We start from the raw sequence: 16625 nt of genomic DNA on the forward strand, positions 1-16625 counted from the left end.
AAAGGAGTGTGATTTAGTCTAGTGGCTTACAAATTCTAGGATTATACTTCTTCATAAATAAAAAGAAATCAGCAAATGTGATATTGTTATTATCATTCTTCAGGAGATCAAATGCTCTATGCAGTGCCTCTCTGTGTTAAAACTGGATAAAAATTATGCAGCATAGAATCATTACCTTTTGTGTAGATAAAGTTTTTTATACTTTTTCTTTTCAGCAGTTTTAAATTTAGCAAACAATACAGCCAGTAACTGCATGTAAAATGAACTTCAAAAATATATAAATATTGTAAAAACTCACGACATTGTTGAAGTAATAGAAAGTCACAAACATGTATACCATGAAAAATATTGGAGCAAAAGGACTTTCTAGGTATGCTTCCATGAAAACATCTGGATGGCTATGAAAAATTAATAAATATTATTGTACTAATAATCAATAATGAGCTTACTTTGCTGTTGTGAGAGTCACAATCATACTAATCACGCTTATTTTTAAACCATGGAAATACTAGGAAATAAAGCCATAATGATCATCAAAAATTAATATTCAGTCACTCACAGTAGGATTTATGTTTGTAAAGAGAAAATATCCTAAAATAACCAAAATAAAACAATAAATTAATACCAAGTACATCTTACCAACTAAAGCAAAAACTGCAACAAGAAAGAAAAGGACCAGCATTACATCAATAATGTACTTGAGACATTGAAATATCTGTCTTACAACTCTACAATATTACATGAATGATCCACAATATAATCTATTTCTTTTTACCTTCTCACTCCATACATGAGGTAAGTGTCAAGGAGAAAGAAAGGTCGCAGAGCTCTACTAATCCTCACATGCCGACTTTCAGTTGGCTTAGCAAGCAACACAAATATCTCAAGAACCATCACTATTATTATGATAGCCTGATATGTGCATATCATGAATGTGTGAGTGGGTGATAAAATTTAATTATAAAGGTACACAACTACTGTATATGGTATCATTAAACCTACAGCAACTGTTGATCTTCCTTTAAAGAATAGCTTAGGTCCCAGCCATAGGAAACGCAAGAATAACTGAACAGTAAAAAATATAAGAATTGCAAACTCGATAAGTAAGTGAACCTAATGATGAAAAGAGTGTTAATTAGTCATCACACAATGCAAAAATAACTACATACAATTTGTTCCCTCTTTTCTTTCTTTTCTTCTTGTGCAGATGTAGCTGATGGCTCCTCAATGAATGCTACTAGCATAAGAGCTACAGCTAGTATCAGTGCAAACCAGTAATAGAAGGGATTGTGGAGTATCCTGTATGCTATCCATGATGCCTTTTTATCAGCCAGTGACTCAAATTTCTCGTTGTCTCTGCCTTCTTTTATCAGCAAGGCAGCTTTCTATGAAAGCATTAAAATAACTATTATTACAATGTCAGTGTACATAGGCTTACCTTGTGGTTAGGGCTTGGGTGATAACCATCTTGAGTAATATCAGGAGAGTTTATAGGAGGCAAGGAAATGGCATCCGGCTTATCAACGTATGATTCAGCTTCCAGTTCTTTCTCTTCCACCGGCCCGTAGCTTGTGGATAATATCTCTTCTACTGGGACTGAGGACATGACTGGGCTAATCAACAGCAGTAGCAGAGATGTGCTGGCGCGGCCAGACTACAGTGCTGGTGTGTTTCCGGGGGGTAGATCCATTGAACAAACCGTCAAAAATGTTAACTATAGTAAATCTACAGCTTCTTCCCTTATGAAATTGTAGTATCAGTCCTTTGGTGTTGGAATTTAAACAGTAGTTGTTGACTTGTTGTAGATGTTCTAAGTTTGCCCATTCTCAGCTCATAGTAGTGCTAGGGAGGTGTTTCATGGGCGGGGCTCGTTATAAAAATTGCAGAACTCAAATCATGGCAGAAAAGGATGGTTTTGTTGCCAAGGTCGTTTCTGGAGCCATAGAGAAAGAAAAAGAATCCTTGAAGGCACTTAGCCATGAGATATGGTCTAACCCTGAGCTCAATTATGAGGAAGTCATTGCTCACAAAGTTCTAACGGATTACTTGGAAGCAAAAGGATTTGCTGTTGACAGGGAGTTTTGTAACATCAAGACAGCTTTTAGAGCAAGGTACTAGACCTTTCACCTTAAAAATTGTGTTATTAATACTCTGCATGCTATGTGACTGCTTTGGTTAGCAGTTTTTTGTTGCAATATTTCATACAAATAAATACCTTTTGCAGTAGTAGTTGACTTTAACATTTATCTCTAGGTTTGGTTCAGGGTCACCAAACGTGTGTGTCATATGTGAATATGATGCTCTCCCAACAATAGGCCATGCCTGTGGTCATAACCTCATATCAGAAGCAGGAGTAGCTGCTGGGCTAGGTGTCAAAGCTTACCTTGAGACAACAGGTTTGACTGGTACTATAACAGTCCTGGGTACGCCAGCTGAAGAAGGAGGGGGAGGAAAGATCCTACTAATAGAGAGAGGAGCATTGAAAGGGATCGATATGTCCATGATGGTCCATCCAGCTCCTTTTGAGATCATCATGCCTAATCATTTATCATGCGCTCAGCTAACAGTGGAATTCACAGGTAAATGTGTCCTATTAGTAACGGCTACTATAATTGAGATTGTATAATAGGTAAAGCGGCTCATGCAGCTGCCTTTCCATGGGAGGGAGTCAACGCTTTAGATGCAGCTGTACTGGCTTATACTAACATCTCCCTCCTGAGGCAACAGATGAAGCCGTCATGGCGCGTTCATGCTGTCTTTACTAACGGTGGCACAAAGCCTAATATAATACCGGAGAAAGCTTCTCTTCATTATTACGTGAGAGCTCCGACGAGCAGCGAGTTGGAGACACTAAGAGCTAAAGTGGTCTCCTGCTTTGAGGCTGCAGCGACTGCAACCGGATGCACAATGAAGACAGAGCCTGTCGGGAAAATATACAAGAACGTCGTCTGTAACCCGATTCTTGGGAAAATGTACGAGCGAAACTATCGCCAGTTGGGCGTGACTGATTATGAGTACTCTGGCGATTTGACGGCTTCGACTGATTTTGGTAATTTTTCGCAAGAAGTCCCCGGGCTTCATCCTCGTTACTGCGTGGGTGGAGGGAAAGTGGCAACTCATAGTCCTCCATTTGCGGGCGTGGCTAACACTCTAGAGTCTCACGCTAAGACTTTACTGGTTGCAACAACTCTGGGCATGACTTGTGTTGACGTGTTGAAGGGAGGGGAGAAATTGCTGAGTGAGATAAAGGAGGAATTTGATAAACAAATGGCAGCTTTAAAGTGATGTAATATCACTGTTATTAATTAATTGATTTGCTGAATAATAATAATATTGCATTGATAATTTGCTGAATATAAATAAGAAACAAATAGTACTAAAATAATAATAATAGTAATAATAATAATCAGATTGTTATTGCAAAGTTTCATCACCTTCTTCAACATCTTTTAAATTTAACACTTCAACAATTCCACTACCTTTATAAAAATAAAGAATAAAAATAGGTTTTCACAATAAAACTTCAAATTACCTTTAGTGTCTCCTCTCACTATCTCATCAATCTCTCGAAATCTTCCTGGATCAATCAGACATACCTAAACACACATAAAACATTAATAATTTTATTAAAAATGAAATCTGCATTAACTTACAATTTCTAACTGTGGTCTCCAGTCCTCTTGTTCCACGCTGGCTAATAGACCAACTATCTTCTCCCTTACTTTCCTTGCTTCTTTAACTGGTAAGACTAACTTGAGTCTCATCCTTGCCCTCTCCAGAGGCATGTGATCTTTTAATAACCTTATGACATCTAAAGACTAATGAAGAGAGAAGAACTTAAAAGAGAGAAACTCGGGCAATAGAATAGATAAGACATTTTGGAACAAGAAAGTGTCTCTGTTATACAGAGGTGTCCTTTATGTGGAGGTTATTTTATACAGTAAGGAATGTAATTGGTACACTAGGTGCTGTCCGTTAAATGGAGGTGCACGCTATAGAGAGTGTCCATTAAGAGAGGCTATACTGCACTGCTATTTATCCTTTACCTGTTGCTTAGCACTTCTGGTTGGTTTAACAGCATAATGTACGTCCTTCATGGCCCTCTCAATCATCCCTACGGTATAGGGTCTCTTGGTGTCAGGATTGACGCATTTATCGGCAACAATGGTTGATATATCACGAAATAGTGATTCTAATTGAGACTGACGCTCTCTTTCTGATATCTGTAACTCTCCTTTGCTTAATATCTGATGGAAAAAGAGAGAGGGAGAGAGAAGTATAAGGATGTTTGTAGTACTATTAATAATTTCTGACTTGCATGTACATTAATGACATTAAAATTTTATGGGCGTTCACAGTAAAATTTTGAGCACAACCGAATCACTTAACAGTTCACCTCTTTGGGTAACGTACAGTTTTACAAATTTCCGTTTGATCTTCGGTGCCAAACGCAGAAGCTAGATCATCTCTCTTTGCCACCTGCCCCTTTGACACGTTATTAAACACGGTATGAGTCTGCAAGACTTCATCAATATCCTTCTCACTGGAATAAAGAAAGAGTAGTGACAGTATGATATAATAGCTCATTAAATTATATGCATACAATTCATGAATTAAGTACAATTTATTCATAAATATTGTAGTAAAATTACAATACATTAACATTATAATTTATCACAAATCATAATTTAATGACTAACACTTTGTTTCTCCAAGATACGACCTTGTTCTTGTAGCAGGCAATCTCAAATCTTTTGCCTCCTTTCTTTATACGAACAATGGCAACATTTGTAAGCCTAATCTGATTGGTAGGAGTGAATATGGACATCCCTAGGACATAGAATGAGCTAGAAAGGAGAAAAACACAAAATGCACTTTATTAATTGAGTAACTTAAGGGTTAAAATTTCAAATACCACGCCTACTAAGCTTAATATACGGAACAATCCAGATAGTATACGTAGAACACATGGCAGCATTGGCAGAATCGAAAGTTTTGGAAAGAGAAGAAATCGGTCGCTATGGGAGACAACTGATACTACCAGAATGGGGAGTGCAGGGTAAAAACGCTGTAATTTGTATTAGTTGTATTCTTGTTCCTTTTCAGGTCAACTGAAGATGAAATCTGCTTCTGTTTTGATAGTAGGAGCTGGAGGGCTGGGCTGTCCTGCTGCTCAGTACCTTGCTGCAGCAGGAATAGGTACGAATAATAGTGGGTGTGGTCTCCAGACAAAAATACAAAATTAAATTGAATGAAATAATACTTAAATTTTACAATTTTTCTATAGGACATCTTGGTGTTGTTGATTACGATAGTGTTGAAGTTAGCAACCTTCATCGTCAGGTATGAAGGAGGGAGGGAGAGATCACGTGACTATTATTGGCAGATATTACATACTGAGGGAAGAGTGGGTGTAACTAAAGTGAGCTCCGCCCAGGAATCTATTCAAAGGTACTAATGATTAAAACTTTAAATTGACTCTTTTTCCAGTTTAAATTCAAAAGTTAAAGTGACTCCTCATCATTTAGTTTTGAACAGCACCAATGCACTTAACATCATTAAAGAGTATCCTAATACTATCCTTATAATATCCTAATAATATCCTGATAATATCCTATTAATACTGGGTGCATTTTTTGTCTCCTTAACTTTATCAGTTATGATGTAATTTTAGATGCAAGTGATAATGTGGCTACAAGGTAGAGGGTGAAAGAAAGAAGAAAAAGAGAAGTGAAATTTAAAAATAATTAAATACATTTCAGATATTTATTGAACGACTCTTGTGTTCTATTAAAGAAGCCACTAGTCTCTGGAAGTGCACTAAGATTCGAAGGTCAGGTAATACACAGTAAATCCTTATTCATAATAGCGGAACTCATTCATCGCAGCTAACAGTTTATAACTATAAAGGAGGACCATGTTACCGTTGTCTGTTCCCTTGCCCCCCTCCTCCTCACTGTGTCACCAACTGCTCTGAAGGAGGCGTGGTTGGTGTAGGTAAGCTAGGAAAAGGAGATGGGATGAGAAATAGCAATATGGCTGATAAATGTTTTAAAATATATTTTTTATGTTTGTTAGTTCCTGGTGTAATTGGGTCATTACAAGCTTTGGAAGCAATGAAAATTATAACTGACATTGGAGGTGTGTGTGTTCTCTTTAATTTTACTCTTTATTAATTCCCTTCTATTTTTAGATTCAATGATTTCAAAATTATTATTATTTGACGGGTTTTCTGGTACATTTAGGCACATCAAGCTAAGAGAGCGTAACCCAGAGTGTTCAATATGTGGGGATGACCCTATAATTAAGGAACTAATTGATTATGAGCAGTTCTGTGGCTCTAAACCTAATGACAAAGTACATGTATGTAATGCATGTATTGTTTAGTGGTGTTATTGCAGGAGAGACAAAAAGAACTACTTACTGAGAATCAGAGGATATCTTGTGCAGTGAGTCATGATCTCTTTCATTCTTTTCTTTCTTTATTGCTGTGTGCATTTACTCATGGTATTTCATCAAAAATGGCCGGGCTAAAGTTGCTCAAAAATTGGACCAAAGTCCCTGTACTATAGTACAAGGGTACCAGGCCAAGTTTTGCCAAAATTGAAAAGAAAAGAATTGTCCATTTTTATAGTTTTATCTGATGCATATACATGTTCTTATGTTGTGTAGAAAGTTTGAACTGACTCCAATCAAAATTGGATTTTTAATGAATTTTTAAAGTTGCTCCAAAATCAGGCCAAAGTCCCTGTACTATAGTACAGGGTACTCAGCCAAATTTTGCCAAAATTGAAAACAAAAGACTTCTCCATTTTAATAATTTTATCTGATGCATCATCAAGCTTAGATTTTTATAAACTTTTAAAGTTGCTAAAAAGACTGAGCCAAATCAAAAATAACTAGCAGACAATCCTCCATTAAAAGTCCACCTGCACTCTCCTAGGATTACAAGGCTTTGCTTGATGAGGGTGTTCCTCATTTGCTACTTGACGTGAGGGAACCAGTAGAGTATGACATATGTCACCTCCCACACTCACATAGTATGTGAAATAAACTACAAATTACTATTATTTACTATTTCTATGATCTAGATATTCCTTTGTCACAGCTGCAAAAATCAAAAGACATTTTGTCACTATTAAATACCCCATTGTCTGATGACAATAAGAGAGGTACTGGTTGCATTATTTGTTTGTTAAGTTGAGCTCCTCTTAAGTCTCACATGTATTGCGAAAAATTTCTTTAAAACATGTTAGATCTATTTTTGCTTCAAAAATCATTATATAATTTTTGTGTAAAAATGGATTGTTCTCTAGTTTTTGTCATATGTCGTCGTGGGAATGACTCTCAAGTTGCTGTCCACTTGCTAGAAGAGTCAGTATCCAATCTTCAGCTGTCTGTCTCTGACATTAAAGGTGGACTAACTGAATGGAGTCATAGCATTGACAAAAATTTCCCTCTTTATTAGCAATTATTATTCATCTATTTTGAATTATTGTAATAGTATTCATGAGCATTAATTTGCTAATTAATTGATTAAAGTAAGCCATTTTTACAAGCTAAGTACGTTTACAAGCCTCGCTGTACTTAAGCTGTATTTGTCTTAGCTAGCTTAGGTAAGTACAAATCTGCTCATATCAATCTATAAGAATCTCTCCTCTCTTTAAGCTATAATGAGAGGACTTTTGTGTCTTCTTTTGTTTTCCATTTCTGTCTCAGCAGAAAGCAACACAACTTCTACTTGGATCTCGACTTGGATAATCGTCAGCGATGAAGGAGTTGACTCTCATGAATGCCACACAGGAGAGGTCCCTTGCTTGACGCTAGATCATGCCTTGGATGGTCTCAGGAGCAACATGATAATTAGAATAGACACTAAAGAGGTAAACCTCACAAGGGCTCATTATTTCGAGTCTATGGAAGATATAACAATAACTTCACTGAATAACACAACTGATGATGAATATCCCACAATGGACCACAGCTCCAATGTATTAGAAGAAGGAGTTACAATCACATGCCCTGAGGTTGGTGCTGGCCTGTCGTTTGTTCATTCAGTGAATATTGAAATATCTAATTTGTCATTTATCAATTGTGCCATAAGTCATAAAACCTCGGCATTAGGTAATTGGTCTTGTAATAAAACAAAAGAGGATTGCACACCATTAATCTTTCCTAATGCATCTTCGGCAGTATTTCTTTATAATTGTACTAGGTTTACCCTAAACCACACCTATTTCTCATCCGGGCATGGCTCGGGAGTCTCACTTTATAACGTACTTGGAAATGTAATAATTGAGAACTCACATTTTGTAAACCACACCCTCTTACACCCGGCTATTCCTTGCACCAATATTAACGATTATGATAACTGTAGCGTACAGTCAACCGGGCTTTATATAGAATTCACTTATTGTGAAGAAATGACCTCAACAAGTTGTGGTGACAAATTTCATGTTAGGCATGTTAATTATTTGATACGTGACTCTTTGTTTAAAGGCAACAGGAATTTAGGATCCTATCGTAATTATACTGACATAAGACCATATGCTGGACTACAAAGAGAACAGCATTGGCCTTTTGGAAAAGGTGGAGGATTAGGTATTGCCTTTCGCTCATACAATTTCAAATACCTCAACTTGACGGTAGAGAGGACTGCTTTCATTGATAACGAAGCTGTGTATGGTGGGGGTATGTATTTACAGTTCGAGCCAGGTTATTCTGATCACGGTTTTTTTAAGATTTTAGGCTGTGACTTTATTGAAAACCATGGTTTAATAAATGGTGGTGGGCTGGATCTTGATTTTAACGTTCTCTATCACACAATACATCACGATATGCTACAAAATCAAAGTTTTCGTAACCATCTTAGTGTAGGCTACAACCAGTTCAACTCTAACATTGCTTATTGGGGTGGGGGTGTATCACTGGTCCTTTATCCAACGAATGTCTCATACTTAATTACTGACTTTATCTCTTCAAAGTGGAATAGTAACAGGCACATTGGTGGAGCTGGTGCTGTTGGTATTTTTAAAAAGGAAAGACCAGAAGAGAACCTACTTATTGTCCCAAAAGTTACGTTCACTGATTGTATTATTCATGCTACTGAAGCGAATAGGAACTTCTCTATGATACCTTGCAGTCTCTACTCTGAGAGTATCCCCCTTTTGTTTTATGGTTTTAACCTTTTCACATCTAACCGTGCCTCTGCACTCTGTTTGAGTGATACTGGAGCGATGTTCTTTAACTTTATTCATTTCTCTCACAACACTGGTTTAAATGGAGGGGCCTTGTTCTTAACTGGAAAGTCCTACATCACTGTTAGCAATAACGTCCATATGGAGTTCAATAATAACTCAGCCAGACTAGGTGGTGCTATATATTACCTTGCTCCTATTCCACTTGAAATGAATACGAGTGGCTCTTGTTTTGTAAAGTACCATCAAGAAGGTAACTTTGACACTCCACCAGAATATTGGTCTGTTGATGTTACATTCTCTGGCAATGCTGCAACACAGGGCGGTGATGCTGTCTTTATTAGCAACCCAAAGAATTGTCAGTGGCCGAATGAGCCCTCTCTTTTTGATCCTAATAGAAACAAGACATTTGATTATTCTAGACAGTCTCAAAACAGTTCTACTCATGTCACATCAACTCCACCACAGTCTATGTACATCACTGGTAATGTTGTAGAACAAGAACAATGCTTTACTTCTATGATTGATACCAGGAGCCCATGGGCTTCTGTTGATACTAATAGTACTGACAATACTAATGCAGTATTCCATCATTACATGATGCCAGGACACATGTTGGGCGTAAAAGTACATGCTTTGGACTATTTCAATCAGTCTGTATCAACTGTCCTTAGCATTGAATGCCACAATGCTGTAGATTATATCTTCTCTCCAGACATTTGCAATGAGACCTCATTCAATATTGATGGCAGGATGGCACAGTCTAGTACTTCCATTAATAATATCATAACTGGACCACGGAATGAAGACTTTGTCCTTTTATTTCGCACTTATGATCCAATCTCTATTGTAATCCCTGTACATGTACATCTCACTAGCTGCTGCTTTGGTTATAAGTATATAGACAATAATAAGTGTCTTTGTGGTTATGATTTGACTAGTTCCACTGGATCAGTTGGACCTGTGGCTTGTATTATTAATGCAACGAAGTCACCTGATGTAGACCGTACATCATCTACTATTCCTTGTGTAAAAAGGCACTACTGGGCCGGGAGTTTACCAGTTGAAAACAAAATTTTCTATCAATTTTGCCACACAGGTAAATGCAGTTTTTTGGATAAGCTTAAATGCGGCAAGTATTCTGATTACCAGGTGCTTTTGAATCGTTCTTGTATTAATGATCTTTCAGGCCCACTCTGCTCCTCTTGTGACCACAGCAAAAGTGTTGAGCTCACTTATAATGCATACAGTTGTTCTCCCTGTAGTATTTCTCATCAAATTGGCCTGTTTTGTCTCATTTTTTTGGGTTGTTTTCTCATTGTTATTCTTATTCTGATACTCCTCAGACTCAATGTGCGAGTAAGCACTGCTGCATTTTACAGTTTCTTGTACTTTTACAGTGTCCTCCCTGTCTTCTTATGGGCCAAAGAACAAGGAACTGCGCTAGAGGTCATTATAGCTGTCATAACAAGCATAACATCACTAGACTTCACACTACTGCAGTACACACATTTTTGTTTGTTTAATGGAGTAATGGCTATACACTATGAGTTTCTACACTATGTTTATCCAGTTACTATTGCTCTTCTCATAGCTGTTATCATTAAATGTGATAAATATTGCTTTAAAAAGCTACAACTGTTCACTGGTGATTCTGCTGTTCAGGTACTATGCATTATGCTCCTAATTGTTTACACATCTATATCCGAGACATCACTTAATATACTTTTGCCATTATATTATTTTGATGGTTCAGCTAATGAAAGTGATGTAATTTACAGTGAAGCATATATCTATGTTGATCCAGGAGTTACATATTTTCATATAACTAATCACTTACCTTTCTGGATAGTTGCTTTTCTGATTGAGTTTGGTATTGTTCTACCGTTTGGTATATTCATGACAATTGCCCCATTTCTAATGCGTTGCATGAACTTCACTCGAGTCAAGCCGCTCCTGGATGAATACCAGAACTGTTTTCATGACAACCATCGCTGGTATGCAGGTGTCTATCTTTTAGCACGTCAGGCATTGTTCCTTATATCAATGGTTTGTTCTCATCCAGAGATAATGTCTTATGTCCAACAGATTTTCTGTCTCTTGCTCCTAATATTGGTATCAGTTTTACAGCCATATCGTAACCCACTCATCAACAAGATGGACATATTTTTCCTTATGATACTAACAATCATATCTTTCTCTGGATATAATCCCACCTCATCACAAACCTTTGCAAATGAGGAGGCCCATGAGATCATACTGGGTTTTCTAAGTTTAATACCGTTCACAGTAATAGTGATTGGGTTTATTGGGCTCGCAGTGAGAAATTATCTAGTGAGACCTCTTGTATTGAAAAAGGTTCTTGGATTGCATCATGTTATTTCAGACCAATCAGATACACTTTCTAAGGCTTCCGAGGAACCACCCGATGGCTTTAATTCATACAGTCAGAGGGAGTTACCCCCAAGGTTTTACGACGAGGAAGAGGTTTTCAATGAGACGACAAGACTATTACAGTCTACTCCAAGAGGAAGAGGGAAATTGTCTATTAATACTGGACTCCCCCACACTCATTAGTGATGATAAATATCTTGTTATTACCTACTAGCTTCGATGTTAGTATTTTATGTCAAGAGTCTTTGGTGTGATTACTACTGCTTTATTTTATAAATAGAGTAATAAATTTGTTTCCATGGCCTATTTTTTTTTAACTATTGGCTTATATATAGTCTATCCTTTTGCTAATTTTTAAAAAGGTCCATAAGATTAAACCCAGGATTAGCATTGTTATCCATTTTGAATTTTTGTAATAGTATTCATGAGCATTAATTAGCTAATTTTCTGCCATTTTTACAAGCTAAGTACGTTTACAAGCCTCGCTGTACTTTAGCTGTATTTGTCTTAGCTAGCTTAGGTAAGTACAAATCTACTCGTATCAATCTATAAGAATCTCTTCTCTCTCTAGGCTATAATGAGAGGACTTTTGTGTCTTCTTTTGTTTTCCATTTCTGTCTCAGCAGAAAGCAACACAACCCCTACTTGGATAATCGTCAGCGATGAAGGAGTTGACTCTCATGAATGCCACACAGGAGAGGTCCCTTGCTTGACGCTAGATCATGCCCTGGATGGTCTCAGGAACAATATGATAATTACAATAGACACTAAAGAGGTAAACCTCACAAGGGCTCATTATTTCGAGTCTGTGGAAGATATAAAAATAACTTCACTGAATAACAGAACTGATGATGAATATCCCACAATGGACAACAGCTCCAACATATTAGAAGAAGGAGTTACAATCACATGCCCTGAGGTTGGTGCTGGCCTATCGTTTGTTCATTCAGTGAATATTGAAATATCTAATTTGTCATTTATCAATTGTGCCATAAGCCATAAAACCTCAGCATTAGCTACTTGGTCTTGTAATGAAACAAAGGGGGAGGATTGCACACCATTAATCTTTCCTAATGCATCTTCGGCAGTATTTCTTTATAATTGTACCGGGTTTACCCTAAACCACACCTATTTCTCATCTGGGCGTGGCTCTGGAGTCTCACTTTATAACGTACTTGGAAACGTAATAATTGAGAACTCACGTTTTGTAAACCACACCCTCTTACCCCCAGCCATTCCTCCTTGCACCAATATTAAGGATTATTATGATAACTGTAGCGTACAGTCAACTGGGCTTTATATAGAATTCACTTATTGTGAAGAAATGACCTCAACAAGTTGTGGTGACACATTTCATGTTAGGCATGTTAATTATTTGATACGTGACTCTTTGTTTAAAGGTAACAGGAATTTAGGGTCCTATCGTGATTATACTGACATAAGACCATATGCTGGGCTACATAGAGAACAGCATTGGCCGTTTGGAAAAGGTGGAGGATTAGGTATTGCCTTTCGCTCATACAATTTCAAATACCTCAACTTGACAGTTGAGGGGACTGCTTTCATTGACAACCAAGCTGTGTATGGTGGGGGTATGTATTTACAGTTCGAGCCAGGTTATTCTGATCACGGTTTTTTTAAGATTTTAGGCTGTGACTTTATTGAAAACCATGGTTTAATAAATGGTGGTGGATTGGATCTTGATTTTAATGTTCTCTATCACACAATACATCACAATATGCTACAAAATCAAAGTTTTCGTAACCATCTTAGTGTAGGCTACAACCAGTTCAACTCTAACATTGCTTATTGGGGTGGAGGTGTGTCACTGGTCCTTTATCCAACGAATGTCTCATACTTAATTACTGACTTTTTCTTTTCAGAATGGAATAGTAACAAACACTTTGGTGGAGCTGGTGCTGTTGGTATTTTTAAAAAGGAAAGACCAGAAGAGAACCTATTTATTGTCCCAAAAGTTACATTCACTGATTGTAATATTCATGCTACTGAAGGTCATGTTTCAACTTCAAGCAGCAGCTTCTCTATGATATCTTGCAGTCTCTACTCTGAGGGTATTCCCCTTTTATTTTATGGTTTTAACCTTTTCACATCTAACTGTGCCTCTGCACTCTGTTTGAGTGATACTGGAGCAACATTTTTTGACTTTACTCATTTTTCTCATAACATTGGTTTCAATGGAGGAGCCTTGTTCTTAACTGGAAAGTCCTACATTACTGTTAGCAATAACCTTCGTATGGAGTTTGATAATAATGCAGCTTATCAATATGGTGGTGCTATATATTATCTTGCTCCTCCTCCACTTGAAATGAATACCAGTGGATCTTGTTTCGTAAGGTACCATCAAGAAGGTAACTTTGACACTCCACCGGAATATTGGTCGGTCAATGTTACATTCTCTGGCAATGTTGCAACACAGGGTGGAGATGCTGTCTTTATTAGCAACCCAAAGAATTGTCAGTGGCCAAATGAGTCCTCTATTTTTGATCCTAACAGAACTGAGAAATTTGATTATTCTAGACAATCTCGACATAGTCCTACTCATGTCATATCAACTCCACCACAATCAATGTACATCACTGGTAATGTTGAAAAACAATGCATCAAGGATTTTCCTCTTACTAATCTTACACATGAGATTGATAAGAATAATAGCAACAATGCTATGCTTCATCATCGTATGATGCCAGGAGACATGTTGGGCATAACAGTTCATACCTTGGATTGTTTTAATCAGTCTGTATCGACTGTCCTTAGCATTGAATGTCACAATGCTTCACATTATAAAGAGTCTCTCTTCTCTCCTGACATTTGCAATAAGACCTCGTTCCATATTGAAGGCAGGCTGGTACAGTCTAATACCTTAATTAATAATATCATAACTGGACCACGAGATAAAAGCTTTGTCCTTCTATTTCGTACTTGTGACCCAATCTCTATCCTAATCCCTTTACATGTGCACCTCACTACCTGCTGCTTTGGTTATACGTACATAGACAATAATAAGTGTCTTTGTGGTTATGATTTGAAAGGATCAGCTGGACCTATGGCTTGTATTGTTAATGCAACAAAGTCACCTGATGTAGAGCGTGCATCATCTATTCCATGTATAAAAAGGCACTACTGGGCTGGGAATTTACCAACTGAGAAGAAAAATGGAACCAAAAAGGAAGATAACAGTATTTACTATCAATTTTGTCACACTGGTAAATGTAGTTCCTCAAGAAAGTGTGGCAACTATAAAGATTACCAGTTGCTAAGGAAACATTCTTGTATTCATAATCTTTCAGGCCCACTCTGCTCCTCTTGTAACAACAGCAAAAGTGTTGAGCTCACTTATAATGCATACAGTTGTTCTCCCTGTAGTATTTCTCATCAAATTGGCCTCTTGTGTCTCATTTTATTCGTTTGCTTTCTCATCGTTATTTTTATCCTGATATTTCTCAGGCTCAATGTGCGAGTAACTACAGCTGTATTCTACAGCTTCTTATACTTTTACAGTGTCCTCCCTGTCTTCTTATGGGCCAAACAACAAGGGACTGCTCTAGAGGTGATTATAGCCGTCATAACAAGCATAGCATCACTAGACTTCACACTACTACAGTACACACATTTTTGTTTGTTTAATGGAGTAAAGGCTATACACTATCAATTTTTACACTATGTTTATCCAGTTACTATCGCTCTTCTCATAGCTGTTATCATCAAGTTAGATAAATATTGCTTTAAAAAGCTACAACTGTTCACTGGTGATTCTGCTGTTCAGGTACTATGCATTATGCTCCTAATTGTTTACACATCTATATCCGAGACATCACTTTATATTCTATTGCCATTATCTTATTTTAATGGTTCAGCTAATGAAAGTGATGTAGCTTATGGTAAAACATATTATGTATATGTTGATCCAGGAGTTACATATTTTCATACAACTCATCACTTACCTTTCTGGATAGTTGCTTTCCTGGTTGAGTTTGGTATTGTTCTACCGTTTGGTATATTCATGACAATTGCCCCATTTCTAATGCGTTGTATGAACTTCACTCGAGTCAAGCCACTCCTGGATGAATACCAGAACTGTTTTCATGACAACCATCGCTGGTATGCAGGTGTCTATCTTTTAGCACGCCAGGCATTGTTCCTTATATCAATGGTCAGTTCCTCCCATCCAGAGATAATGTCTTACGTCGAACAGATTTTCTGTCTTCTGCTGCTAATATTGGTATCAGTTTTACAGCCGTATCGTAACCCACTCATCAACAAATTGGATATATTTTTTCTATTGATACTGACAATCATATCTTTCTCTGGATACAATCCCACCTCATCACAAACCTTTGCAAGCGAGGAGGCCCATGAGATCATACTGGGTTTTCTAAGTTTAATACCATTCACAGTAATAGTGATTGGGTTCATTGGGCTTGCAGTGAGAAATTATCTAGTGAGACCTCTTGTACTGAAAAAGGTTCTTGGATTGCATCATGTTATTTCCGACCAATCGGATACACTTTCTAACACTTCAGAGGAACCGCCACTGAGGTCTGATGACTTGAAGTCTTACAGCGAGAGGGAGTTGCCTCCAAGGTTTTACGACGAGGAAGAGGTTTTCAATGAGACAACGAGACTATTACAGTCTACTCCAAGAGGAGGAGGAGGAGGAAGAGGGAATATGTCTATTAATACTGGACTCCCCCACACTCATTAGTGATGGTAGTGTGTATCATTATAAATACTTATTATCTACTAGATCTAACTTTGATGTTAGTATTGTCATGTTTTTGGTGTGATTACTACTACTGCTTGTTATTTTGTCCTAACTTGATAAACAATTTATAATAAAAATCATAAACTTAGCTGTTTACATTCAACTTAGCTTTTTATATTCATTAAAAAAAACGTAGTAAAATTGGGATGATTCTGTAGACTATATTGCATGCTTTTCAAAAAAACTCCCTGGAACAAACCCAAACTTTCTACATAGCATAAAGATGATATTGATATTTATAAAGTTATTTT

The 16625-nt window shown here is 37.2% G+C and overlaps 5 protein-coding genes across 5 annotated transcripts; 3 read left to right on the plus strand and 2 right to left on the minus strand.

Moving 5' to 3' along the window:
- Positions 1 to 13: 13 nt before the first annotated feature.
- Positions 14 to 1631, minus strand: LOC109580936 (two pore calcium channel protein 1-like). The gene is made up of 10 exons (XM_019994541.1): positions 1439 to 1631; positions 1170 to 1385; positions 1003 to 1113; positions 776 to 912; positions 640 to 728; positions 560 to 591; positions 450 to 508; positions 299 to 398; positions 176 to 249; positions 14 to 131 (listed from the first exon to the last, which is right to left on the minus strand). Exons 1-10 carry the CDS (start codon positions 1604 to 1606, stop codon positions 14 to 16), a joined length of 1104 nt encoding a protein of 367 aa, XP_019850100.1. The 5' UTR covers positions 1607 to 1631.
- Positions 1632 to 1847: 216 nt separating this feature from the next.
- Positions 1848 to 3376, plus strand: LOC100634142 (peptidase M20 domain-containing protein 2-like). The gene is made up of 3 exons (XM_003385174.2): positions 1848 to 2111; positions 2254 to 2579; positions 2630 to 3376. Exons 1-3 carry the CDS (start codon positions 1858 to 1860, stop codon positions 3283 to 3285), a joined length of 1236 nt encoding a protein of 411 aa, XP_003385222.2. The 5' UTR covers positions 1848 to 1857; the 3' UTR covers positions 3286 to 3376.
- On the minus strand, positions 3314 to 4907 carry LOC100641499 (ribosome maturation protein SBDS-like). The gene is made up of 6 exons (XM_003385147.3): positions 4701 to 4907; positions 4414 to 4543; positions 4047 to 4247; positions 3654 to 3818; positions 3533 to 3596; positions 3314 to 3479 (listed from the first exon to the last, which is right to left on the minus strand). Exons 1-6 carry the CDS (start codon positions 4826 to 4828, stop codon positions 3415 to 3417), a joined length of 753 nt encoding a protein of 250 aa, XP_003385195.1. The 5' UTR covers positions 4829 to 4907; the 3' UTR covers positions 3314 to 3414.
- Positions 4908 to 4952: 45 nt separating this feature from the next.
- LOC100634268 (adenylyltransferase and sulfurtransferase MOCS3-like) lies at positions 4953 to 7544 on the plus strand. The gene is made up of 14 exons (XM_011404523.2): positions 4953 to 5059; positions 5107 to 5199; positions 5288 to 5343; positions 5387 to 5451; positions 5491 to 5565; positions 5658 to 5699; positions 5763 to 5838; positions 5889 to 5997; positions 6079 to 6141; positions 6194 to 6357; positions 6402 to 6449; positions 6944 to 7040; positions 7092 to 7172; positions 7317 to 7544. The coding sequence occupies exons 1-14, from the start codon at positions 4969 to 4971 to the stop codon at positions 7466 to 7468; spliced, it is 1212 nt and encodes a 403-aa protein (XP_011402825.1). The 5' UTR covers positions 4953 to 4968; the 3' UTR covers positions 7469 to 7544.
- A 4468-nt stretch (positions 7545 to 12012) lies between these two features.
- LOC109580920 (uncharacterized) lies at positions 12013 to 16496 on the plus strand. The gene is made up of 2 exons (XM_019994506.1): positions 12013 to 12111; positions 12163 to 16496. The coding sequence occupies exon 2, from the start codon at positions 12169 to 12171 to the stop codon at positions 16312 to 16314; it is 4146 nt and encodes a 1381-aa protein (XP_019850065.1). The 5' UTR covers positions 12013 to 12111; positions 12163 to 12168; the 3' UTR covers positions 16315 to 16496.
- Positions 16497 to 16625: the final 129 nt, after the last annotated feature.

The sequence above is a fragment of the Amphimedon queenslandica genome, unplaced genomic scaffold (assembly GCF_000090795.2).
Source record: "Amphimedon queenslandica unplaced genomic scaffold, v1.1 AMPQUscaffold_13471, whole genome shotgun sequence".
Classification (NCBI taxonomy): Eukaryota; Metazoa; Porifera; class Demospongiae; order Haplosclerida; family Niphatidae; genus Amphimedon; species Amphimedon queenslandica.